General features: G+C 43.7%; 1 protein-coding gene and 1 long non-coding RNA gene across 5 annotated transcripts in view; one reads left to right on the top strand and one right to left on the bottom strand.

Annotated features, from left to right (window-relative positions):
• The window catches only part of LOC308199967, a 45,810-nt gene that overhangs the window by 3,048 nt on the left and 16,883 nt on the right, over positions 1–25,879 (top strand). The window lies entirely within an intron of this gene.
• PLEKHB2 (pleckstrin homology domain containing B2) lies at positions 11,552–25,053 on the bottom strand. Of its 2 annotated transcripts, none has more exons than XM_080604936.1 (8): positions 24,702–25,053; positions 21,330–21,431; positions 20,562–20,714; positions 19,771–19,873; positions 18,802–18,841; positions 16,892–16,981; positions 15,708–15,816; positions 11,552–13,527 (listed from the first exon to the last, which is right to left on the bottom strand). In XM_080604936.1, the coding sequence occupies exons 2-8, from the start codon at positions 21,364–21,366 to the stop codon at positions 13,391–13,393; spliced, it is 669 nt and encodes a 222-aa protein (XP_080461062.1). In that variant the 5' UTR covers positions 21,367–21,431; positions 24,702–25,053; the 3' UTR covers positions 11,552–13,390. The 2 variants fall into 2 exon arrangements, with proteins under 2 accessions (XP_080461062.1, XP_080461063.1); XM_080604937.1 differs by lacking the exon at positions 24,702–25,053 and adding an exon at positions 21,551–21,852.

The following is a 25,879-nucleotide window of genomic DNA, read 5'->3' as shown; positions in this document are numbered from 1 at the left end:
TTCAAAGTGAATTTCCACCAGATAAGGGGCAGTTCAAACTGTTATGTGTATGATTATACAGGTGGGGGGCTGTAAGAAAAAAGCAGGGCTCACTGGTTAAAAGCCAGTGTATTACAGGCTGTGGCTAGAAACCAAGAACTAACTTTTCCTTGTGCTGTTATTGACACTCATGTTACTAAAATGTTTTTGCATGTTCAGGTGCTGGCAGGTATGTAACTTTTAAGCCATGTGAATAGCGGATGTTGTCTTCCCTGAAATTCTTTAAATGTAAAACAGTGACTGTAAGGAGGTTGAAGTTATTGTTAGCTTCCTTTCACCTGGAGTGCAGTGGATCTCCAGTTATGCTGTGAATAGCATAGTGTGAACAGTTGAAAAGCTACTGAGCAGTATGGGTCTGTAGGCTGAACAACCTACCCAGGTTGGGTAAGCTCAAACTTCCTTGTCTTTCAGGGAATGTGGCTGACATGGCTGATCTCAGCCTCACACTGAGAGCTGCTGCAAGCAAAGGAGAATGCTTGCTGTGCAATTTTGCATAACTAATCCTGTGAATGATTTTCTACTTCATGTATTTCATAGCAGAGCTTGCAGTGTTTGAGCTTGGACTAAATACACAGGGCAGTTTTGAATATGTCTGAATTTCTGCTGAGTGTTTGCATACAGTCCTGGGCACTAACTTGAAGTTCATGTGGCAAACCATTAGGAGGATACAAACTTTCATCATGTTTCTCATCCAAACCATAATATGGTTCATCCTATGCAAAATGAGTTCATAATGCAAAAATGAGTTGTGTGTGTATATAGGAATCATTACTGAAATTTCTGCTGTTCATAGGTTCTAAAAAATCCCTGACAAGGGAAGTAAGCCACATAGCTTTGTGCTCTCATCATTCCTACAGAGGAGGCAGCCACTGGGGCCCAGTAGGGATGTCAGCATCAACCAATCTGTGTTTTGAGTGAGACACCAGGAAGCATAGTGTTCTGGGACAGTATTTCAGGAAAGCATATGGCAATGTCTGCTGACGATGAAAGGCATTGGTATAGCAAATACTGCATCAGGACTTTCCCAATGCACACTGTTTCCCCGCACGGTGGATTCTAGTGCAAGGTTACTTTGCATTTTCTCCGTTAGTCTTAATAGATTTTTTTTTCCAGCTAACCCAAGTCAGATTTGAGTTTCCAGTCATCAGCATTAAGGTCTGGTAGCTAACCTCATGAGTAATTGAGCTTCTTACACAAGATGCTGTCTTCTATTGTAAGGTGTATTTTAATTCTGATATTTTTAGACATTACTTTAGATAAACAAGTTTACTATGGGGCAAACACGGTAGTTTCTGCTAGGATGATGAATGAGCTAGCGCTTCAAAGCAAATCTGGTGGAAAGGGACACTTCTCACTATTGTATTTTTACTTTTTGAACTTGCATTGGAACCCATTTTGGTCTGCTACTCTGAACATTGAAATTTCTGCCTCATTGCTGCTACGCTGTCCACTTTGAGCTTGTTTGTAACTGAATGTCAAAACAGACTTCTGAGTGGGCCTCAACTTAAGGAATAAGGTGGAAGTATGACATTTGCATTCTGTAGTATAGTCCTGTTCTGATAATCTTACAGGATAGATAACTTTGTTTTACAAGAATCTCTTATGTTCATTTGCTAGAGAGCACTTACTCAAGGTAGCATAAATAACTTGGTTTCTAGTGATAGAGTATTCTAATTTATTTGATATCCCTAGCACACTGGGTAACTGCAGGAAGTGGGAACTCTTACTTTAAAGCAGCTTCCATAGGGTTATCTGGCCTAGCAATTTTCCTGTCACTCGGGGCCCAGGAGCTGTGCATGTTTCCTTTCAATGTAGAATGACATCATTATACAGAGAAATATTTTCTTCCTTTAATTTCAAATTATGCTTGTTTTCTAGTTTTTAACTAGTGCTACATTTCCAGCACCATGTCATCTGTAGGTGGGTTTATTATAAGCAAGATTTGCCAAAGCATGTAAATATCAAGCATGGCTATTCACACAGTCAGGGGCTGTCTTCCTGAAAGTGCTGCATTGGTAGCTTCCATTATGTTGCTCTCCTGCAGTGCAAGCATTTTGGATTAGAAGAGGCCTGCCATTTCATATGTGCTCCAGCTGTTCCCTTCACCCTCCACAGGCAAGACTAGTACTTTCATTAATTTCTAATGAATTATGTGTGTGGAAAGTGCAAAAAGAGGTGGTGGAAGATTGTTAGATTGCTTCCAGCATGGTGAAGCTGGGTGAGATCCCAGAAGGGCCCAAGAAAGTTTTTCACAGCTTCATGAAATGAGGAGCTGCAAGGCTGACTCACTTCCCTGACTGCTCATTGCGATGGACTGGCAACAGGGCAGTGTCTCTGTCCCTGATGCTTTTGTTTCTGAGAGCGCTGAGGACTTATGCCTAGTTTTCTAGTCTTCTTTTGTTCTTGCTCTCCTGTTTGCTTCGCTCTTTATTTTCTGTTTTTGATTTTGGACTTACCATCCTTCAGAGACATTTCACACCTCCTTCTCTCATCTTAAAACTGCCCAGGGTTCAGGGCTCTGACTGATGGCCCCATGATAGCTGGTCATGGTGTTGATGCATGCGGTAGTCAAGCAAGCTAAATCCAAAACAGAAATCAGTGCCTGGGCTGACCTAAATGTTACACTCCTCATGCAGGAGGAGGTAAAGCTGTGCCTAGTGGAGCCAAAGCAGCAGTGAAAATAGTGTGTATTCAAAAAGACTGGTCTGAGCAGAGTACCTCCACCATGGCAGTAGGCACACTGCATGCATGTGCCCTGCCTACCTTTGGCAGCTCCGGGTGCTCCTTTCCCTGTGGTATATATGCACTAGAGCAGTGTGATGTTACATTGTCTTCTGCCAACATCATGCCTCTTCCATCTGACAGAGCCCTCCCAGAACAGGTGTGGACCAATCAAACCGTCCTGCCAGTGGGGCTGATCTGTGGCTATCGCGCTCATGTCCAAAAATTCTTACCCGGCAATGCTTGGATTCTCTCAGCCCATGCCATATCTGAAGTAAGGCTTGCAGAGCAAGGCTCCTGCTTTGTTTTGAAGTCCTGCTCCAGCTTACAAAGAACTAGTATGATCATGACAGCAAACCTGAATACCAAGCTGTTCCTGACTAGTTGCACAGCAATTTGCAGAAAGCTTGCTGACAATAGCAAACACTTGCTGGCCTGTGCACAGGAATATTTCAGCTCTGGGCATGCAACCAACAGAGCATGTAAGCTTCTGTTTCTTCCATTTCTTTCACCCTTCTGCTTCAAATAATCTTCAGAGAAAAGGATTCAAAATCTTCACGTCAAAGTGCTATACCCAGTGGTCATGAAAAACTGCAGAATAAATGACATCTGTCTTGTAGCAGGGCTGAGAGGAGTGGGTATTGTTACTCACATCGCTTGTTTCACTCCTAGAACGGAGCAAGGCCTGGGAAAGTGGCACTGAGCTGGTAAAGATGAAGCAAGTAGCATTTTAAAGTCCCTACCCTCTAGTTATGCCTGAGCAGTGTTTACAACATCAGCTCTCTGGGCAGGGGTTACAATGCCATTGCACTGATAAATGTCATTGTCACTGATGCAACATGAGCAGCCTACCTGGCTTCTACATCTTGTCGGCAGAGCACAGGTGCTTGGCTCTTATGAAAGGGGATGTTTAGGCCTGGCTTCAGAGGTGATTTGAATAAGGGAGGGTTTTCATGGCAGGCCTTGGAGAGGAGGAAGTAGGTAAGAGGTAGCAGAGAGGCCTCCTGTGCCTTGCAGCTTGTTCCTGGGACAGTGCCTGTCTTTTGTGCTTGAGCAGCCTGTGTAAGGAACACACCTGTAATCAGAAGGAGGGGATATAGTGTGTGGTGTCCATACTACTGGGCAAGGGGAGAAAAGTGAGCAAATGAGCACACAACTATGAAATGTGTCAAAAATAGACCACTTCCCTTTAGCAGCCTAGTGATAACCTGGCTTAAGGTTCAGGTGTTACAGCTAGCAATCCACTGTGATGCTCAGCATCACCAATACCACTAGCTGAGAGACTTGGACTTTCACTTTAACTGCACTGTAAAGCTAAAATAGCAGGATAGTATCTGTCTCTTACAGAAGGGGGGGGGACTTGAACTAGGAAGAGCTTATGACAGTCTTCATTGAGATGTTTAAAAAGCAGAATGTAAGCAAATGAAGGGTTAATGAGTCCTGGTGTGCACTGGGTGAATACAAGCATTTAATGGGGTGGGATGATCTGTACCTAGATTCTCTCCCTTATGGGGAACATTCCCGACAACCAGAATGGTCCCTGATGTGCTGAACAGAGCTTCTGGATCAAGGAGGATATATCTGTGGTGGAGGAGCACCAGGCTGAAGTACACTTACAAGAACTGGACAGATGCATTCATGAGTGAGCTATTTCACGTCACTGCGAGACTACTGTCTTTGAAAGGTCGCTGCGACTGGGGAATGTTTCCAAGGGCTGGAAGAAATCAAATGCCACTTCTACTTTCAAGAAAGGCAAGGAAGAGGGTTTAGGGAGCACAGGCCAGTTGGCCTCACCCTGATCCCTGGGAAGATGATAAAGCAAATAGTACTGGAAACTATTTCTGAGCATGCTAATAACAGGAAGGTGACCAGGAGTAATCAGTGTGGATTTACAAAGGGGATATCATGCATAAACAACCTGATAGCCTTCTATAATGAGATGACTGGCTTGGTAGGTGAGGGGGAAAGCAGTGGATTTTGTTTTTTCTTGACCTTATTAAGGTTTTTGACTTTGTCTTCTGTGATGTTTTTATAGAAAAACTGATGAAGTACAAATTTAGTAAATGGACAGGGAATTGGAGTTAAAACTGTCTGAACTGCTGAGCTCAGAGGGTTGTGATCAGCCTGTAAAGTCCAGCTGGAGGCTAATCGTGAGTGGAATATCCTGGGGATGACACTCCAGCCATTACTGTTTAGCATTCTTGTTAAAACAGCTGATGAGACAACGTGCACACTCAGCAATTCTGCAGATGATGCCAAACTGGAAAGAGTGGTTGATGCCGGCCTTTCTGCAGTACCCTGAAAAGGCAGTGTTTCACTGCAGACAGAGCGCTATCTTTACCATAACTCAATGCTCTGCTGCTATTCTAAGAGGCCTACCATCAACCTAACATAAAACCTTGCATTTCCTGACTTTAGGAGATCACTCATGGAGATAGAATCTTACTTCCTGAAATGACAGAGCCCAATGGACAGGCAAATGGCAAGAGCTTGCTCAATCTGTTAGTTATATAACCACATAAATATAAGTCACTTTTCTTAGCATTAGGTACTTGTTCTGTCATTGATATCACTTCATATAAAGCGTTGTTCTCCATTTCCCTTCTCAGTTTTAATGGTTGATGGAATTGCAGTCTTGTGAACTGTGGTAACATTCCAGTGCAGTTGCTTCTGTATCAAGTGAAGTACTTAGCACTGTTCATGATGCAAATGAGACCAAATTGTAGATGTGGACAACTTGTTTGGTGGTATCACGAAAGGAACAAATATTAAGATAGTCCTGAAGAAAGAAACCTGCAGTGTTAGTAAATACTTTTTCTGTACGAATGAAGATTCTATTTCAAGTATGGAAATTGCTGCAGAAGGAACCCTACTACCTGAATTTTCATATGGGATAGATAAAGAAAAATCCCACTATAAAGAGAAGCTGTTCAGATAGTGAGAGGCAGAAAATGTATCCAATAGTTTGCAAACTCACAACCCCTGTAAGGTGATTGCAGAGGTGGGGGATACCTAATTTTACTGAACATGCTCACCTGTGTAATAGGTGACTCATATGAGCCCTATCAAGCTCTGGGGCTGTTTCTGTCTCTGCTTCATTGAGGATGGAGAATGAGCAACTTTAATCAGATCTCTATCTATGTAATACTGGCCACACTGGAGAATTAACACTTTCTCTGTTGTGGCCCTAGATGTAGTGCCTCGTGGGTTGCAGTGCCATTTGCAGTGTTTTGCCTGCCACACTGTACAGAGTTAGCTTTGGCAGGGCACTCACTAGGTGGCTTTGGATATAAATGAGATGATCATAAACTCAGTGTGAAACTGTTCAAATGGCTTGCAACTCATGCACTGAAGACAACTGCTTGGAACAAAGGAATATCATAGAAAAATATGAGAGGTAGGAGGGAAATTAATGTTTTCATTCTGCCTTGCATCAGGAGTTGATTTAACTCAAATATTACTTTTTTTCTGATTTTTTGTGTGTCCTGTAAGAACCCCCACCTGCCACCTGGCCTCCCACTGCACAGACAAGAACAGAATTATGAGGTGGAGGTACCAGACAGGACAGTGGGGGGAGTGGACTGATACCCAAGGGTTTACCACATGCTGTTAGTTATCCCCTTAAGCTGTGAGGCTGTTCATTTTGCTGGAGAATGGGAAAGTAAGCTTAGCTGGTGGGAGTGTTCATCTCTGAAACACCTGCGTGTCTGAATAACACTTCTAGAAGAGCTGCTCAAAAGAATAGGAGTTTTCCTGTAAGAAATACCCTCAAAGAAGTTCATCTTTGTATGCTTTGTACAGGGAAAACCCGTACAGACCTGGACATCAAACACTGCTGTTTCTGGTTTTGGGGTGGGGAAGGAATTGATTGTCGTACTTCATTGCAAATTGTCAGCAAAAGAGTGAAAACCTCTGCTTGGAGAGGTAGGATGGGTCCTCAGGAGATCAGTGGTCCAGTGGCATTCCTCGCATGACCCATCCGAGCCCTAAGGCTGAGAGAAGAGATGGGTGCGGCGGGGCTGTGGCACTACCCCAGGCCCTTCGGCCTTCCTCGGTGCTCCTGCCGGAGGGCATGGGGGACGCGGAGCGGCTGCGGGGGCCGGCGGGGCCCGCGGGCGGGTTCTAGTCACGGAGCTTCCCCTCAGGGAGCTTCCCCCGCCCGCGGGCTCGGGGCAGCCACGGCCGGTGTCGGGCCGCCGCCTGGCGGCCGCCGGGCGCCTCTCGCTCCGTGGGGCCCGGCCAGTGCGGGCCGCCTCAGGGGGCTGCGGAGGTGCCTCAGGCCGCATGCATCGACCTGGCGGTGTGCTAGGGAGGAGCGCGGTGCCTGTGAAGCTGAGCTGTGGGTCGGGGAAGGGCTTCAAGGGACCCGGGTCCCCTGAGCAGGAGCGCTGACTGCTCAGTACAGACGGAGAGAATGTGTGAAGTAGATGGGAGGACGATTTGATGATAGAAAATCCCATTGTCAGAAAAACTGGAGGTGGCATTTGCCTTCTTGCCCTGAGTGCCCTGCAGTTGCTGGCTAACTTGCAGCAAGAGGCAGGTTGCTGGGGGGCAGTGTGGTCCCGTGCTTGAGGGGAACGCCACAAACCAGGCAAATTCATCCTGGACCCCCCCCCCCCCCCCCCCTCCTGGAAGCTGAGAGCTTTGGGTGCTTGTCTGATAATTTTGAGTCACTGTTCTTTTCTTTCTCTGCCACATCTGAAGCCTTACTGCTTCCCAAAATTCCTCAGGTACTGAAGTTAAATATGTCTGGAGAATGAGGTTGTGTCAGTATTACATCCACTGTGCCCAGCATTGCCAGTCTGAAACTTCCACCACCTGCACCTTGAACCATCATCAAATGGATATTCAGCTTCAAATTATTAACGCACATTTGGAGATTTTATTCACCTTGTGAGTCCAGGGCCTTTTAGAAATGCCTTGAAAACTCTGAAAGCTAATGAGAACCTGTGGTAATCAGAAGACTCCCAGATGAGTGCATTAATGTCAGCCCATTGTTACAAACTCTCATTTATAGCTAGTAAGTGCTAGCAGCATGGTGAAAGAAACTTTCAGTTCTGCAGAAATGGCAAGAACACCTATTTCTGGAATGCTCCGCGCTCATTTCAGTGTGTTGTAGCACAACTGCAACATGAGACAGGGACAAATGAAGATGCTTCTTGGAATACAACCTGAGTTAAGTACTCTGGTCACATTTAGGGACCACAAACAGGACAGCAGATGCAGTGGAAGGGAAAGCAGTAACAGGGAAAGCCCGTTCTCTAAGCTCTACACTAGTTACAGAGTACAGCAGTGCAAGGAGGTATGGAGCTGCTAAGCCTTACACAGCAAATTTAGTTCCCTGATTTTTCTTGCGCAGAAATTTCAGTGAAGGTGGGTTCTCTGGTGGGCAGGGTTAAGTGTGTACAAGTGTGCTTTGGCTGGACATCACATCACATGGAACTGGTGACTGATAAAATAGCAAGCAAGCATAGCAATCTCTGGAGAAGAGCAACATGAACTCTTCTGTTAACTGACTGGCTGAAACAGCAGTTCTGTTGTCATTCCTCCCCCAGCTTAGTGGCTACAAAAACACTGCCTCTCAAACATAAAAACAAAATGTGCATGAAGCAAGGGTAGTGCTTCACAAAATGTGTTAGGGTCCTTCTGACAAATGAGTTTAATTCCTGGCAAACTGTCCTGGTTTCAGCTAGGATAGAGTTAATTTTCCTCCTAGTGGCTGGTCGGGTGCTATGTTTTGGATTAGGATGAGAAGAGTGTTGATAACATGCTGATGTTTAATTGTTGCAGAGCAGTGCTTACACCAAGCCAAGGACTTCTCAGCTTCTTGCTCTGCCCTGCTAGCGGGCAGGCTAGGGGTGCAGCAGGAGCTGGGAGGGGAAAGACCCAGGACAGCTGACCCAAACTGGCCAAAGGGGTATTCCACACCACATGAGGTCATTCTGGACAATATATAGGGGTGGCTAGCTGGGGTGGGGGGGCTGGTTGCTTGGGGATAGGCTGGGCATCGGTCAGCGGGTGGTGTGCAATTGCGTTGTGCATCACTTGGTTTGTACGCATTATTAGTAGTAGTACCATTATTATTTTCCTGTCTTAATAAGCTGTCTCTATCTCAACCCACAGACTTCATTTTCTTGTTTCTCTCCCCCATCCCAGAGAGGGAGGGGGGACGGTGAGCGAATGGCTGTGTGGTGCTTAGCTGCCAGCAGGGTTAAACCACAACACAAACATAAGATACTCTGCCTTTAGGTAGTGGAGTTGGTTGTGGTCATTTAGTGTATTTGTGCAAACATTGATTGTGCCCCTCTACTGAAGCAATTTATAAACAGGAAATACCAATAGAGCAACCAGTAGCATTTTGCTCAGAGCAACATCTGTGCTCCAAGCTGCTTATTTCAATAAAACTGAACAAATCTGTTGATTTGATAACACTGCGTCAAATAGTAAATCTTGATCAGCATTGCATAGACCCAAGCTTAAGCATTTCTGAGTCAAAGACTTCATTAAAGTAAAAATAGGCCTTAATTCTAATCTTGATATAGTGGTGTTAGTGCAGTTACTTTGCTGATTTCACAGACATTACATCACCTTTATTAAATGGTAACTGACAACTGAGGTATGCCAGCCTGAGCTCTTAACTCCAACAGCCATGGTTTTCCCACTCTGTTGCACTCCCACTTTGCTGACCCTTGTAACAGCTTAGGAAAGACTGGAGGTGTGCAGAATTAATCATGGCACTGTTTACTGACCACCTTACAATGGAAATATCCTGTAAGCTGACTATGTGTTTGAAAAAAAACATGGTCATCAACAAACTACCTAACTAGTAACTATTAAAAAAAAAAGGCATAAATACAAAAGAGTTGTACTTAAATATGAATTTTATTGCTAAGAATGTTACTATTAATTATTGAGAATGTGTGTATATGAAAAGCAGCATTTATGATAGCGCAAGAACATGAAGGATCTAGGACAAGGGGAAAAAAATTGCTAAATGCTACTCTTCATGATATATCTATCAAAGCCATATCATGAGGAGGAAAAGACACAAACACATTTGAGGAAGAGTTGTGAATTTTTGCCTTTGCTCAATTTGCTTAGCTGGTTCCATCACCTACTGAATCTTCACTGAAGAACAAAGTGAAGCCCATGTTGCGTGACATTTAGGGTAGCTCTGTCTAGACACAGCTCAGTGTTCTTCAGCACTAGAAAAAGGCCAAGAGTCAGTGCAGTTGCTCTGTGCGTAAACACTGCCCACCCACCTCCTCCCTAGTTCATAAGCCCTTACCCTCCCTCTAAAAGAAGCTACCTCCTTAGACCCCCAACTGTAACTAATAGAAGCTAATAGCTATGTTTTCAGATGTAAGTAAGAATTTGGGAGGGATGCCTGGTTCGCTTTTTTTAAAGATGTTTGGGCTTACCAAAGGGCTAAGCATTTGCACCCCATTCTCAAGGAGTCTGGTTTGGTCCAGGATTTCTGAGTCTGGAAAAAAACTAGTTACATCTACCTGTATAGACTCAAGACCTCTCTAAGCCCTAACATTTAATTCTGGATAGGCCATAACTGCTGTGGAACAGATTTTTTCATCCTTCATTGATAGCATACACTGCAAAAAACAATGGCACTGCAGTGGCTGTGGAGTTCCCACAGTTTTAAGAAGTTCAAGTATGGGGACCCAGCAAGGAACCCAGCAAAGAAAGTACGTGCCTGGGTGCTGTGCAACTGTAACTGGAATCACTGCATCATGAAGAGTATCATTTAGAAACAAGTTTAGGACTCTAATTTTCATCAGTTTTGAAAATGATCTTGCAAAACCCACTATCAGTGTAAGCGGCACCAAGAACTCTGTCCCTTTCCATTACTATGGTATCAACTATCTGCAGAAGTTGACATGGCAGTACCTCCAAGACCTGAAATGCATTCTGGCCCTGCTCCTTCAGCTCACGCCTGCATCTACACAGACTGCAGATATGAAGTATTTCTAATATCATAGCACAGCTTCATACATTTGCTTTCTGACTTCTAAATGCCTGTGCTACTAGGATAGAAAAGGAGCTCACGATCTTGTATAAAGCATCCTATTGTTACCAAGACTGAATTGGAATTTTCACCTTCAATTTGCAAAACTTTTCCCCTTGAAATGCACTATTTGGTAAGGTTGTATCCTTAATGCTTCAGTATGAACTTTTAAAATAGATCATTCCTTGCTTTGATTTTAAACCCAAGAAAAACCCAAGAATATTCTGTGATCAACAGAATCTTTCTTATGTACTTCACTTGGCAAAGTACACTTGGGACCCAGATGCAGCTGCTTCCTGAAAACACAAGGCATGTGTTTCCCTGCTATGATCAACAGCTCTTGGTATTAAAAAATAAAAAGGAAAAAACATCTGAACTTACCAGCTGATTCACTTTGTGCTATTCTTTCACAATCATTATGAAATTCAAAGGAAATTAGAATGATGTTCAATTGTTTTACCCCCCCCAAGCTAAGTATCACACAAGGAAGAAGAAGAGATGGAGGCGTTCTGCATAATCAGTTATATATGAAGCACAAACTAAAGAGCAGTGTAGACCTATATTCAGTTATCTCAAGGCTTAAAAAGGTTAGAAACATTTGTTTGCATAGGCTTCAGACAGTCACCATCCTTCTGAGCTCAATGGTACCAGGCCTCCATGAGAACTTCAGTAGTGTACTTTAAATCCTTTTGGTTTGGGTTATCAGTAGGAAACTTTTGCTTTAGTCCTCTTTTGAACCTCCATAAAGTAAAGCCCTTTTACTACACATCATTGGCAGAACATATGCAGCTTTTATTAATCTTTGAAAGGACATGCATGGACATTGATATATGGCTCCAAGCCAAAGCTTCTTGAAAGCTTACAATCCCTGGATTAGGCCCACTCTTAGTAATGCAGCCAAGACAACGTACGTTTTTCTTCTGATGATTTCAGTTAATTGGTGTTGGTCCTAAGAGTCAGGAAAACTTAGCATTTCCCTTGCCTGTTATCCAAACTTGGCTAAGACCCCTGTTGTTTAAATACATAGGATACAGCCAAAACAGTGTTAGCATGAAATGAAAAATGTCAGAGCTTGACCTATAATTTATACAGATGCAAGTTCTCATCTACTTTCATCTTTTCTGACATACCTGAAACCCTTTGAACCTTGAGGAAATAAATTTACTTCTGAATGAAAGCATAAAAAGAAGAAAGCTTTAACATTACAACAGTATGATTACAGGAAGCCGAAAGCGAAAGTATAAAAATAAGTCCTCTTACTATACAGAATTCAACTTGGGCACCCTGCCTCTTTTTACTTCATTAAGAAAGGTGCATTTCTTCTCAGCTTTCCTTCCTCTGCCAAGCACAGCTCAGCATGGATTACAGCAGGATCATGAAACACACTACAACATGCAATGGTTGCACTCTGGGTTTTAGTTCATAGCACAGCAGCCTGCAGGAGCATACTGTGTAAGGAACCAGTCACAAAACCATAAACAGCCAGGTAGGTTCCTTGGAGTGTTTTCCTTAAGTCACGGAAGCAAAGAAGAAACCTGTTGTAGGTGAGGGGTACTGTGCATAGAACAAACCCAGTCTCAGCTGTGCTCAAACCTAGTTGCAAATAATGGACCTGGTTCAGGAAACCTTGGAGGCTGAGGAGAAGCAGATGCTATCCCAGTTGTGGCAAGGGAGCTGTTATGCACTTGTGCTGTTTGTGTCCCTTCCCTCTTAACTATAACTGCATGCAGAGGGAAAAATGGCAGGGCTGACAAGGCAAGGGTTGTTCAAGTTACATCTCCTCCTGCAGAGACAGCAATGTCATCATGAGCAGAGATATCAGGCAATGGCTTCTTCCTCAGTAGTGTGGTGGTTACAGCATCTGATGAGACTGACTTCTACAGACATCTTGCGAAACTAAAGATCCATTGCTTCCATCTGAACAGAGGGGAGTGATTCAGGATAAAGAGCAAGCTGGAACACCAAATACTGGTCTTCCTTGCCACTGGTCATTCACATTTCTGGGAGAATAAAAACTGAGGACTGCCACTGCTTCTTAGCAGTTTGTTTTATATGTTTTCAGACAACTTTGCCTAGATGGTGTCAAAGACAAGTATAGGACTCCATTTAAGAAAACACTACCATCTGCAGGCAAGTTTAAAAGCAGAAAGCCTTTAAGCATGGCAGATTGCCTAATGCCAAGGACTTTGAGCTGAGCTGTATGTTTGTGTGGGGAATGTTCAGAAACCAGTAGTATATATATGCTAATTCAGGGCTCCTATGAACCTGCTGTTTGGCCTGGATTTCAGACCCCCCAAGAATATCCTTCTACAGTGTTTGTGAACAGTCTGTTCATTAAGCTACTGACTGCTAGTGTGTTACATTGGTGCTCATATTGATCCTTATCACTACAGATCCTACTACATCAGAACAGAGTTCAACACATGCCTTCTCTAACTGCTTAACTAAATAGTGCCTTTAAACTCTCCTTTGGACAGTTAAGAATCAGTTATTAAGATGTTGCTACTGAAAAATAACTATTGCATTTTAAAAGTTGAACAGTAAACAACATTGCCAATATATTATTGCACACAAAGGTTTTTGGAACTACAAAGATTAGGAATGGGTCGTCTAGAAGACCCAGAATAATGATCCCAGAGCCATTCCAGTTGCTGCTCCAGCAAGCATGCTGAGTGCAAGGTCTCCATCGCTGTCACGGTACCGCTCCCGAATAATGACATGGTTTGCAGGGGGTTGGCCGTAAGGTCCTAGGTAGTAAGAGATTGTTAGGAAGAAGGCAAAAGAAATGTAGATCATAATGCCATGCATTGAGATTTCAAAATGTTACCATTCCTTTACCCTGTTCCTTCTCTTGAACGCTATGATGATATCAGCTACAAAGGTAGAATACATCTCTGCTTTGGATTCAGCTTCCATAATTAAAAAAAAAGTTACAAAAGCCTAGCAACACTCCTAGCCTCATAAGAAGTTAAAATCTTACAGAAAAGTTAATAACAAAAGTAAAATTGAACATTGTTCTGCATTTATTTTAGCAAAACCTATGAATTACTTGTATCATTCCATCAAACAGATGGTGGGGTTTTTATGCTGGGAACAGATCTAAAAATTGATTCAACCTTGAAGTTAAGGCAAACAGTGAAGTTTCAAAAAAAAATCTTTAGCTTTTAAGCCAGTTGTTTGCCAAAAAAAAATAAATCAATTATTTACTCTATAATTGCTCCTTAATACTTCAATTCAGCCTTCTACAGTCTTCTACTACAGTGATCCCTTGTATGGTGACAGCTGCCACATCTTTCATGAAGATTGGCCCAGTAGTAAGGGGTTAACCTAAGACTCAAGAAAATACCCATTGACCCCTGCTCTGCAACAAAGTTAAGTTCTGCCTGCCATAAGTTTTATGACTTAGCTCCTATCTGCAAAGCAAACATAACAGTATTGCTTTCTTTTTCAGACATTTCAGGAAGATTCAGTATTTTCAAAGATACTGTAGTGGGTTTTGAAACAGATACTGAAGTAATCCAACTAACTCAAATGGCAAAGCCTCTCACTGACTCAACCAATGCATGGCTAGGCACTCAGAAACTGGAGCTGATAGCACTGGGAACCTCATGAGAAGGATCATGTCAGTTCAGAGAACGAACCAAGCAAGGAAGCTGAAGATACAGGGGTTACGTTAGTTGATAGGACTGAACTTGACCCTGTAAGATTTAGTTGCAGTAACTCTAGTGAAGGGAAACACTGAGGCTTGGTTGCTATCCCCAAACCATAACTAGTATCTTAACCCACCAACCTTTCAAACTCTGTTTAGGAGAGTTACTGTTTCATGCTGTATTTTTATCAGACAGATTTCTGTGGCTTGACTTCCAAGGCACGCTGGGAGTTTTTCAAAATGGCTCTTCAGACTTTCAACAAGCTGGTGCTTTTTAGTTGCTGAGAACCAACAGAACTCACTTTCCTCTGTGTGTTTGTACATGACCTGTATCTTAGCACTTCACTAACTTCAAAGAGGAAAAGCTTTAAGAGCTGTTGGCTGGTACACCTCCCTTGTCACAAAAAAAAAAGTGGAAAAGGCAAATGAAATAACCTAACAAATGTCAAATGGTTAAAAAAAAAAAAGACCAAAAAAACCAACAACACAAGTGGAAAAAAAATATTCTTGAGGAGCCAATCATAAACAGTAAATTACATCTTTTGATTTATATTACCCATGTTACCCTAAGCCCCTGATTCTGTAGGACTGCGGTTCTCTATGCAATGTTAATCCTAAATTAAGGTTACTTAGCTAAAAGCACACCCTAAAATTTAATCTTTCTCTTTTATGGAGACTGAAAGCTACACAAACCTGAACAGAGCAATAGAAGACTTCACAAGGCTGAATGTACTCTCTTACAGCAATTCCAGCATGCAGAAAAGGAAAAAGTTAGTACCATGCTTTGGGAGTGGATTTACCTTTGGAACATTTTCATTTAATTCTAGGGTCATAGCTGGATATCAGCATTGGTAAAAATTAAGCTACAGTTAAGAGCATCAGATGAATCACAACTTCCATCTATGCCCAGTACAGAGTACTGAGCCAATTTTCCTCTAACTCTATCTTTCCTTAGAAAATGTACTGACTATTGTAGTTAGAGTGGTGTGTGCCTTGAAAAACGTTTATAAAGTAATTTAAATACACTGGGGTCACATTTAGAAGGTTAAATCACTTAAATTCTGTTGTGCTCAATTTGCTGTGGAAGGGTGAGGGGACTCTGGTACCAGTTACAAGTTAGGTTTCTTTCTGTCACTCTGCGCAGGAGTGGCAGGTGGTAAAGGAAATTGAAAATCTTACATCTGAACCCAGCCTCACGTGTCAATTACTTGGTCTTCTCTAACATTAAGGGGATGAAGCTTCTTGGTGAATGTGGAGGATATGGTTGATTCTGATTACCTTGGTACGGGTACTGGTAGGGAACAGCATAGGCTTGTCCATTGGAGGCATAGAAGACTTGAGGACCCGTAGCAGGATATGCACCATTGTACTGACCGTAGCCATAAACCTGGTGAAATCAAAAATGTCCAAAATGTTTATTATAAAAGTATTCTTTGCCATATATCCATTTGCGTACTTTGTTCAATTCTCCCTCATTCCTAATGCAGTTCAGGGTTCACTAAAATACCCAGTATGTGCTGATCTAGACTACTCCCTGGAAAGGATTCAGAACAGCTAGAACAGCTGCTTGGAAAAAAAAAGAATGCTACTAAGCAGCACTCACTTCTCACCCCTAGCTTCCTCTTCTCTGCCTACATGCCAATAACAGCTCTCTGGAGAGCTCAGAAGTGTCAGGTAGGCAACAGCTGGTCCCAAAAAATCTCCAAACAGCTTTCCCCTGGCACACAGCAAGTAAACACCGGATTCATGACAAGTACTCTGTAGCCTTATATTTTGAAAGCAATTTTGCTCTCTGAAAGCCTAGTACTAGCCTAGAGCTAATATAGCTCCCAGTACCACATCTATTTCTTAGCAGTGGCTGGAGCAGAGCAGCGCAACAAGAAATACTCCCCAAAACTGCACCTTTGTCAGAACATCCAGCAGTGTGTATTGGTACAGCCCCCATTCTGTTCCTTCTCCAATGCAGAACAACTGTGCATCCAGGAGCTTGAGCTGATTTATTGCTATGGCATCCTGTATACAACAAAGTCTTCATGTGGTACAAATGACAGCTCCAGTCATTAAATCCTATTTTTAAAACCCCTGATGTTATATCCTTCCAGTGCTTACACAATGTGAAAGTGTGGGCACACCTCCTTATACTAGAGGCTGCACAGCCAAGATTTTTCAAGATTAACCAGATAACTTCCCTGTCTCTAGGTAGCTTTATTTTCTAAGTTCACTGAGCATCCATCCCTTCATGTATCTCCCAGCCACATCTGTCTGATCCCTTTCACTGGAAATCCATCTCAAATAGCAGTGACAATATTTTGCTAGTGCCTCATTCCCACCCTCCATTTGTACAAACCTTAAAGGAGGATCTGACTGTGAAACACAGCACTTTGGGAGTACAGTTTGGGTGCCTAAAGGATGGCTGTTTCTGCTACCTCATTATTTTAGTGCTTCCTGACTGCAACTCTTACCTCAGGTGATGGTGTAGCATAAGCTGTATAGGGAGGAGGGGCTGAGGAAATGGCTGTCTCATCATACATCACATCAGATCCCACATAGCCCTAAATACCACAGAAAGATAGCAGTTAACACCTTTCCCTACAGCCAGACAACTAGAGTAGCAAGAGGATTAAAGCTTAATGACCCCAGGAATACCATTTAGATGTGCTGCATGTTAAGAAAGCAGAGTGCCTTATAAAGCCCTGCAATGAGAAGCTACTTGGAGAGCAGATCTGGGAGATCACAAATCCTGATCAACCGCAGGAAGGAGCTGTACAGTTTCTTACCATATTTCTTAACCGTGTGTGTGCATGGAAGCACATAGACTCATTCCCTCTTTTCATCATCTCAGTTTTAGAAGTTGTTCTAGTATTCATCCTCAGTTTTCAGATAAAAAACATCTTCATAACTAAGTTAACTGCTTCCTGGCACCCTAGAGTAATAACACCAAGTGCTGCAAGTGCAAATAAAGGAAACAAATGTGATAGGTGCCAGTAGCACCTGCACCTTTTAGCAGAACTTCTTAGCCACCTGTCACCTTATGGCCATGAGGAGACTGAAAATAGATTCAGTAAGAGGGGTTTAAATCTAAGGATTTGGGTGTTGGGTTTTCAGGGATTTTCCTTTCAAATGCCACCTGTAATTTTGGCCCTTTTTGAAGGCAGTCATGAGGCAAAAGTGACAGCTTACCTGAATCTTCAAGGAGCTCTCTAAAGATGATTAAGATTTGTTACAGTAGCCTTGTATTCTTATCCCTAGTATCAGAAGTCTACAATGATGATCTTAGTGGCTTATCCCAAGAAAGAAACTGCTCCCTTTTTTGAATTTACATATGAATGCTTTAGTAGCTCAACAGAGAATGTTCCTATCAGCTCTTTTAACTGGACTGCAGAAAGTCTTTTGATGGCATACTGTGACCATATCCCAGGTCAAACTCTTGGTGGAGATCCTAAGGACTGCTTGAAACACTGTTGAAAGCATTGTAGTAAGAAGCAGGTATTTCTACCACCTGAGATCAAGTCCTGAAAGCATGTGTCTCAGCAGTAAACGTATTCTGTTATGCTACAAGAAACTCCATACAGGATATGACATATGCCTGCAAATGTCTTTAAGTGATGTAGTTCTCAAAGCTAGGATGATCACCCGGCTATTCCACTAGCACTGCTAGATGTTCAGTACTTCTGAAAGCTGTATCAGACACCTGCAGATGGACTCAAACCCAGTTACCTGGCTAGCTCAAGTTCAGTTGGAGAGCTGTAATAGCTTTGGAAAGTGCTAATTTTAGATATTTATTGTGCCCTGCTTTCAGTAGCAGGGGTCTGCCTTGGCTGACAAAGGAGATGCACTGGCAGGCTTTGATGCTGAAAAAGTTCTATAATCCTTCTCGGTATATCTGCACTCCCTTCCAAGCACCTCTTGCTCTCTGCCAAGAGGCATCCCACAATGTAGTGGATCTTACATTAAAACACCAGCTTCTTGTTTAGGTCAAAAGTGTCTCATACTAGCAGTAAGCTTCTTTTAGCACTTGGTCGGCAACAGATAGTAGGAGTGGAAAATGCATTTTTGCTGGTTTGCACACAGCCTCAGTGCCCACTTTCTTTAGAGACCAATTTCCCAAACATTCACATCCACCCAGAGAAATTTCTCTCTGAAATCATTCACTTTCACCCAGAACATATTTGCCCGGCTTTGGCTACAAGGTTGACATGTACTGGTAATCCAGAAGATCATGCTTCTCCCCACCCACAAACCTTACATCATGCTTATGACCCTGTTCTTCTCTAGCAGAGATGGATGGAACATCAAAGGCCAGCTGATGGACCACAGATATCACTGACAAGCTTCTTCTCTACCATTTATAAAGTCTAGGTAGTACACTTACTGTGTGTGTTCTGGCATCCTGAAGAGCAATTTTCCATGCCCTGTAAAAAACATTGTTTAGTGGAACACTGATAAAAAATAATGACACTTTTTCTTTTTAAGACTATAAAAAAAAACACAAGGTTGGCAACTAGAGGTACTGCAGGAGCAGAGTATAAGATAATCCATGGGTGAAAGCCTAGTGATACACTAAAACGAATGCACCAAAGTGTTACACCAAGACTGAAAAATAATTATTTCCTTTGCAAAGCTGAGATGGAGTGAGAAAGAACAAGAAAAGGATCGTGCGAAGGAACCTATTTGAAGATCTTCACTGCAGGCACAACAGGCAGGTGATAATGCAGCCATACTCAGAATAAGATAACAGGAAGAGATACAACAGGAAAGTTGTATCTCCTGCCTCAAGAACTGCTTCTGTGCTGACTAGAGGGTGTGGGCCTTGACACTATGACAGTTTGAACAGAAGGTACATAGATTTCACACAGATTCTCCTATGCTATATGGCTGGGAGCATGCATGATGCACCGTGCATACTTGGCAAGCGCTGGTGATAGATGTTATCCAACTACACATAGCTAAGCTCAGCTGAGAGTTCACAATATTGGAGTATTCTTCTTTTCAGTGACTGGGACGTCCTTGGACTATGCAGGTTCATGTACTACTTTAAGAAGGGGAGAGGGGAAAAAAAACCTGTTCAGCATGTTTTGCATTAACCGTATTAATAAGATGCATTTACTCCTCTTCATCCTTCAGTGTTTTCAGTGACTTGCAGTTAGTTTGCAAGAACTACACCTACATGAGTTAGGCAACTTACAGGATAGCTATGTTTTTTTTATAACTGAAAGCCTGCTTCAAAATTTTCCTGAAACATGTCTCTGAAAGTCTGAAGGAAGGATAATAACAAAGGGGAGACAGAAGAAAAGATAAAGGAGGAAGGGGCAGCAACACCAATACTCTTTGGCAGACTTACAGGCAGTCATCTGCACTTTCTGCACAGAGGTTGACTGTCTTTCCATCACGACAAACAATCTGCAGTAAACAGTCTCTCTGCTTCCCCTCTGGAGGCTGGAAATCTGAGTCAGGAAAAAAAAAATGAGTAAGGAAGTATCTATAACCAGAATTTCATGATCTCATTTACAAGAAGGGAGATAGATTATGCAAAACTCTGGACAAAATAAATTATGGCCTGTTATAGCTGCTTTCCATGACATCAGAACAACTTACAGAAAGAAGTAACCTGCTCTCACTCTTCAGAGTATGTTCTGAAGGTAATTAGCTCTGAAGGTCACTCTTCATAAATGCAAGTGTCTTATAGCAGAACCAATCTGTACCCAGCAGTAAATACTCTCCAACACTTGTGTCCTTCACTGATGCAGCATCAAGTGGAGTACTAACAAATGCTAGAAGTGAACTTAGTAATGCTTGAAAAAAAATCTGCTGAGGTTTCCCATTTTGAGTCCTGCCTCTCCCTCCAACCAGCACCATAATTTCACCAGTAACACTCTATGACTAGACACAAAAGTCTACTGCAAATATCCTGTTTCACAGAGTTATAGAAGGAAGTAGCAAACCCTAATGGTGATACCTTGCCATGGACATCTACAAGGGAATTTCATAGCTGGGGAGTTCTTGTGGTTGTTTTTTTCTTTAACAGCAAGGCTGCACACTTCATGGACATGTTTACTTCTGATCAAGTAGTATTATAACCTCAGGCACTGAGGTTGAAAAGAATCTCTCAAATCCTGAAGGTTTCACTCTTACCTCGACATTCATTCCCCACTCTGAGGTTGATGCAATGGATTCGCATGTGGATTTTATCTTCTATATCATGGCGATTCTGATCATCATAGAATATTAAACGGCCATCAGACCATAGGTCAAACCAGTTCTTCTTCCAACGCCGTAAAATAGTACCTTTAAAATAAGATGGTCATTTTTGAGGGTACATATTAGAGAGTATTTGTGTCCTAGAGTTAATAAAAATAAAGATATCCTTCCCAGTTGCCCCAGTGGACAAAGGCATTCTTAGGCTCCAGGCAAAATCCTGTCCTACAACATCCCTGTATCCCTGTTTTAGAACATTACAAAATTGGGTTTCATATTTTATCTACTACTCTGTCACAACAGTTTATTTTAAGGGCTATACCTTGGTGCTTTAGTTCTAATTTGCTGCAAGAACAAGCAGAGGGCATGACTAATTGAAGACATTAATGTACGATGTCAGGTAAAGTTTCCAAGTATCCACTTATTTAACATTAATTACAGAGCAGCATCTGAAGCTGAAGGCCAATCAGATACCTCTGATTGGTATATACTGTTTCCTACTAGTATACCCAAAAGGGCACATGGAAATGCTAAGGCAGGCCACTTAGTGGAGTGTCCTATAGTTTAAAAAAAACAAAAACAAAAACATACACAAAAACAAACAAAAAACAACAAAACAAAAAAAAACCACCCACAGACCTAGCGACTTCTTTAAAGGAATTAGCCAGAGGGGGGAGAAGAGGAGGTAAGAGGTTCACGACTTACTTTGCCGGAACAGCCAGCCGCTCTTCACAAATGCCATTGTTACTTTATCCGGTGGACAGAAGAGGAAGATGGGGGTGATCAGTCAGTATTTCACAACAATACCTAAGAAAGAGGCATGTCAAGTTAGAATATCATGGTTTACTCCACTAGTATTGCAGACAGAGAAGGTAGATCTCTGCTGAAGATATTTACTAAGGCCTAACTAGTATTCTAGGACTTACCAAGTGGAACAAACATGCGATTGTAGCAATCCAGTGAAACTATCAGAGGCCACTCTTAAGTTTAACTGGGAAATGTGCAGGTTTATGATTACAGCAGTTGCAACTTGGAGAAGAGTCACACTGGTGACGGCTGCCTGACTCACCACCACCCCTTGCTTTCAAAGTTGTTCCCTTGACCTGCACTTCCTTTACTCTGCAGTGTCAAGTGACCAAGCAAACTCACTTCCTCCATCCTTTTCTCCCTCCCTTTTTCTGAACTTCCTCTTCCTTTTTTTTTTCATTCACTGACTCTCGAAATCTCACCAAAACAAAAGCTGAAACTGTTTAAACAGGAAGGAGAAAGCTGTTTTTATGACTTGTATGTCTTCCAAATTGTCACTAGTTCCCTCCAAGATGAATTTAAGTAAGTACAAGTTAAGCCCCTAGAGTGAGATTCTCATTTCTCCTCAACTTTGAAATGAAGCTTGAAATGGCTTTGAGAAGGACCATGCCTTAAATCCAAGTTTTCACACATGACGTTCAGCCCCTGTAGTCTGGTGTATGAGCAAGCCAAAGAAAAGAGATCGAACATAGGGGATACTGGCAGAAGAGTTTTGGTTTTACAGCATAATGACATTCTGGCTGTTGTTCTAAGATGGACTAATGAAAACACAACCGTATGGATGCAGCTGAACTAGAAAAGCAAAAACAGAAGTGTTTTTAACCCTCCCCTGAGAAGGCTGGTTTTTTTTTGGAAATTACTTGTGGGGCTTGTAAAGCCAATATGAGAGAGACACAGAAACCTCCCAGGTAACATTTTACTTGTAGCAGTATAAGAAGAGGGGAGAAAGGTGGCATAGTAGGTTTGATAGCCAAAGCAAACCCCACCAGAGAAGGAATGGCTGAAAGTAGGGGAGAAAGGAGGAAGGGAAGAGAGTTTTGTTACCTTTTCATAAAGTTAGTAAGCATCTGCTTATTTTCTGATAGATGTATATACGCAATCTATTGTGTATTGCTTGTACTGTGTCTGTTTCACAATTGCCCTTACTGGGCAAATATTATAACATACAACTAAAGATTATAGCTAGCAGGACTTCCTATTGAAAGAACGCCACATCCAGCACAGGCTTGGGTGTGACAAGTGAGAACCACATGCAGCTAAAGTTTAAACTCCAAGACAAACTTTAGAAGGCTTTTGTATCTGCTTGCTGGGGAAACAAACATTTAACTGACAGCCCAAGGAAAGGGAGCATGAAACTCCTATCCTATTTTAATCCTGGTCACCAACCAGGTCCTGCTTTGAGGTACAAGCATCCTGTTGTCACTGGGCTACAGAGGGAGGGGAGACCTCATCACAGCCTACAGCTTCCTCATGAGGGGGAGCGGAGGGGCAGGCGCTGATCTATTCTCCTTAGTGACCAGCGGTAGGACCCGAGGGAATGGTGTCAAGCTGAGGCAGGGGAGGTTCAGGCTGGACATCACGAAGAGGTTCTTCACTGAGAGGGTGGTCGCGCACTGGAGGAGGCTCCCCAGGGACGCAGCCACGGCACTGAGCCTGTCAGAGTTTAAGAAGTATTTGGACTGTGCTCTTAGTCATATGGCCTGAGTTTTTGGGTAGACCTGTGTGGAGCCAGGAGTTGGGCTCGGTGATCCTTGTGGGTCCCTTCCAAATAGGGATATCCTATGATTCTATGGTGTTTTAATAGTGTAAGAGCCAATGAAGAACTTGCATGACCTTCTGTTCTGCTGCAAGCACAACAGTAGGCCATTGAGTGTTTGTAGCTGCCTTTAAACCTAGTCTGTTACACAACAGCATAATTAGATTTAACTTAGACACACGAAGGGTAAGAAATGAAGAAAAAAACCCTCTCTCTTGACAAATCAAGTTTTGCCTGTGATTACAGGATGCCTCGCAATCCAAGTCTCACAGTACAGAATGTCTCACAGCCAGCTAGGGATACAACAGCAAGAGGCTTCAGCAGCTGTACAGCACTTGCATGCCATCTCAGAGGCAAGAACGACGTTCTCCCAACACAGAGCTTAAGCGCTTAAAACTTCTGCTCTGGAGAGCGAGCAATGAATCACACAGAACAATCTGTCAGCACTAACGTAGGAGGTGTAAAAACAATTACATATTCTTCTCTGGTCCTTTTTTAAGCACAAGCACTCACTTTAAGTCCAACACAGTATTCACATTCGACCCACATTACGTTTAAAAGAGTATTTCCAGAGCGAGAAGACGACCTGGCAAGATCAGCTGCAACTGTGCAGTATTTGCTTGTTAAGCTAGCTCAACGCAGAAAATGGTACTGAAATACTGATGAATCAGTTTCTTTTGTCACAAACCTCAGCAGAAGTTCCTCGGTGACTGAAATCTAAAAGCAGTAACGCCCTAAGCTGAACACAAGAGTAAACACGGAGAAGGTGTGGGGCTATTTATTCTTTCCTGCTCCTTAGAACAGCAGCTTTCCTTTCCTGCACAGAACATCACGTGGAATACCCAACAGCTTGTTTCAGCTGACTTCTTATTCTCAAACCCTGGCGCTTGATGGGAAAAGTGAACTTCAGAACAAACCAAATGCTTCCTGCGACTTGTAGCTGCCGGAGCACTTTTGATTAATGCCATCGAGCTAGCAGGAGGCCTGGATCCACGCAGACAGGAGGTGTTTGGCCACGCAGCCCTCACAGCAGAGTCGAGTCCCAAGCACCCGGCAGCGCGCTGCCGCTCCCTACCTCGCTGTTACCGCCCTCCCAAAGCATCAGCTGAGGGACTACAGAAAGCCTCAGGCCCGGCAGAGCCGTCAGATGCCGCCGTGTTGCTCCCCGCTTTAAAACGAAGCGAGTTTTCCATTTCTGGAACTTTCTGGCTCTGCGACGAGCTCCGCGCAGGCCGTTTTCCTGGTTTAGCCCTAGCCCTGCCGAGAGCCGCGTATCTCGGCCCAAAACCAGTTCACGCCTCAGCGCACCCGAATCCCCGGAGCCGGGCAGCGCCGCCCGGCTCGGCCCCGGTCCCCGCGGGGCAGCGCCCCAAGCCGCCCGGCCCGGCCCGGGCTCGCCGCCCGCCCTCCGCCGAGGCAGGCCGGGGGCTGCGGGCCCCGGGGCTGCCCCTCCCGGCCCCGGCCTGCCCCGCGCCCCCCGCGGCAGCCGCCCGGAGCGGCCCCCGCCGCCTCACCTGCTGCCGCCGCCGCTGCTCCCGGCCGGCCCCGGCCTGACGTCAGCCGGCCGCGCTGCGCCGCCCCGGCACGGGCAGGCCCCGGCCCGGCCCCAGGGCTCCCGCACGGCGGAGCCGGGGCCTTGCGGGCCGCGCCGGGCTTGTGGCGGCGGGTGTGCCGTGCGTGTCCGTGTTGGGGTCGCCCCGCGGTTCGTTTCTCCCCTGGCACGCTGCCTGCCCTCTCGAGCAGCGACGTTTCGGCTTTATTTCCTCCTCGTCTTCTTTGTAAGGGTTATAAGAGGGTCACTCGCTGATGTCTTGCCGTGGAAGTGCGGCGAAGAAGCGTCCGCTTTGTTCGAGGTGTTGGAGACCAGAAGGGGCCAGCTCGCCAGTGACAGCTTGTACACAACACGGCCACGCGCTTCATCACAGCGATGCTCGCGTGACAGCTCAAAACGCTCTTTGGGTCTGTGCTGCCCACGCACTGAAGAACCTGAGCTGAAGGAGCATGCACAGTGTCACTAACTAATTGATTTCACAATAGGAATTTCCATTTCTAACCCAAAACGTTTGAAATTGTTACATTTTAAAAATAATGTAAAGCCTCCTAGCCAGGTGTAATATTTCTTCTGGATGATGGAGCTTCCTTTTAGAACTTTTCCCAGACTCATCCTGCTTAGATACAAGGGAACGTGGCTCTTGTCATTGCAGCAAGTAGAAAGAAGATAAAGAAAATAAAACCCACATCATTAATAGGTTGGTTTCAGCCAAACTCTTAAGACTGAATGATACAGAAATAATGTTTGTCAGAGATAAAATTTCACTTGGTCTGTCAACAACCTGCTAGAGTTCCTCCCTCCCATCTATGCCTTCTTCTGGAACACAACAGGAATTCTAACTAGAAATCACATAGAAGGGCTGTGATTGTAATAGCATAGTTTGTGGCTGCCAGCTATCCCATTCTTTGATGTGTCTTTGAAGTACCATAAAAGTAGTAAAGGTAGAACAGGCCGGATAAAGGTGACTTGCGGAAAACGGACTCCACAATCAGTAAGATTGTAAAGTAGGTATGTTTATTCAGCGTTGGACAGCACGGGGGGTAGTCCCACCAAAGTCGTGCACACCTGATGCAGCAACTTGCCTTGGTTATATGCAGTGAAGAGTTACATATGTATGAAGTTTCACAATATGCCTATACA

The sequence above is a fragment of the Anser brachyrhynchus genome, assembly GCF_964034855.1.
Source record: "Anser brachyrhynchus genome assembly, chromosome: 9".
Classification (NCBI taxonomy): Eukaryota; Metazoa; Chordata; class Aves; order Anseriformes; family Anatidae; genus Anser; species Anser brachyrhynchus.
Note: the sequence above shows the minus strand (reverse complement) of the source record. Positions and strands in the feature narration are given on the sequence as shown.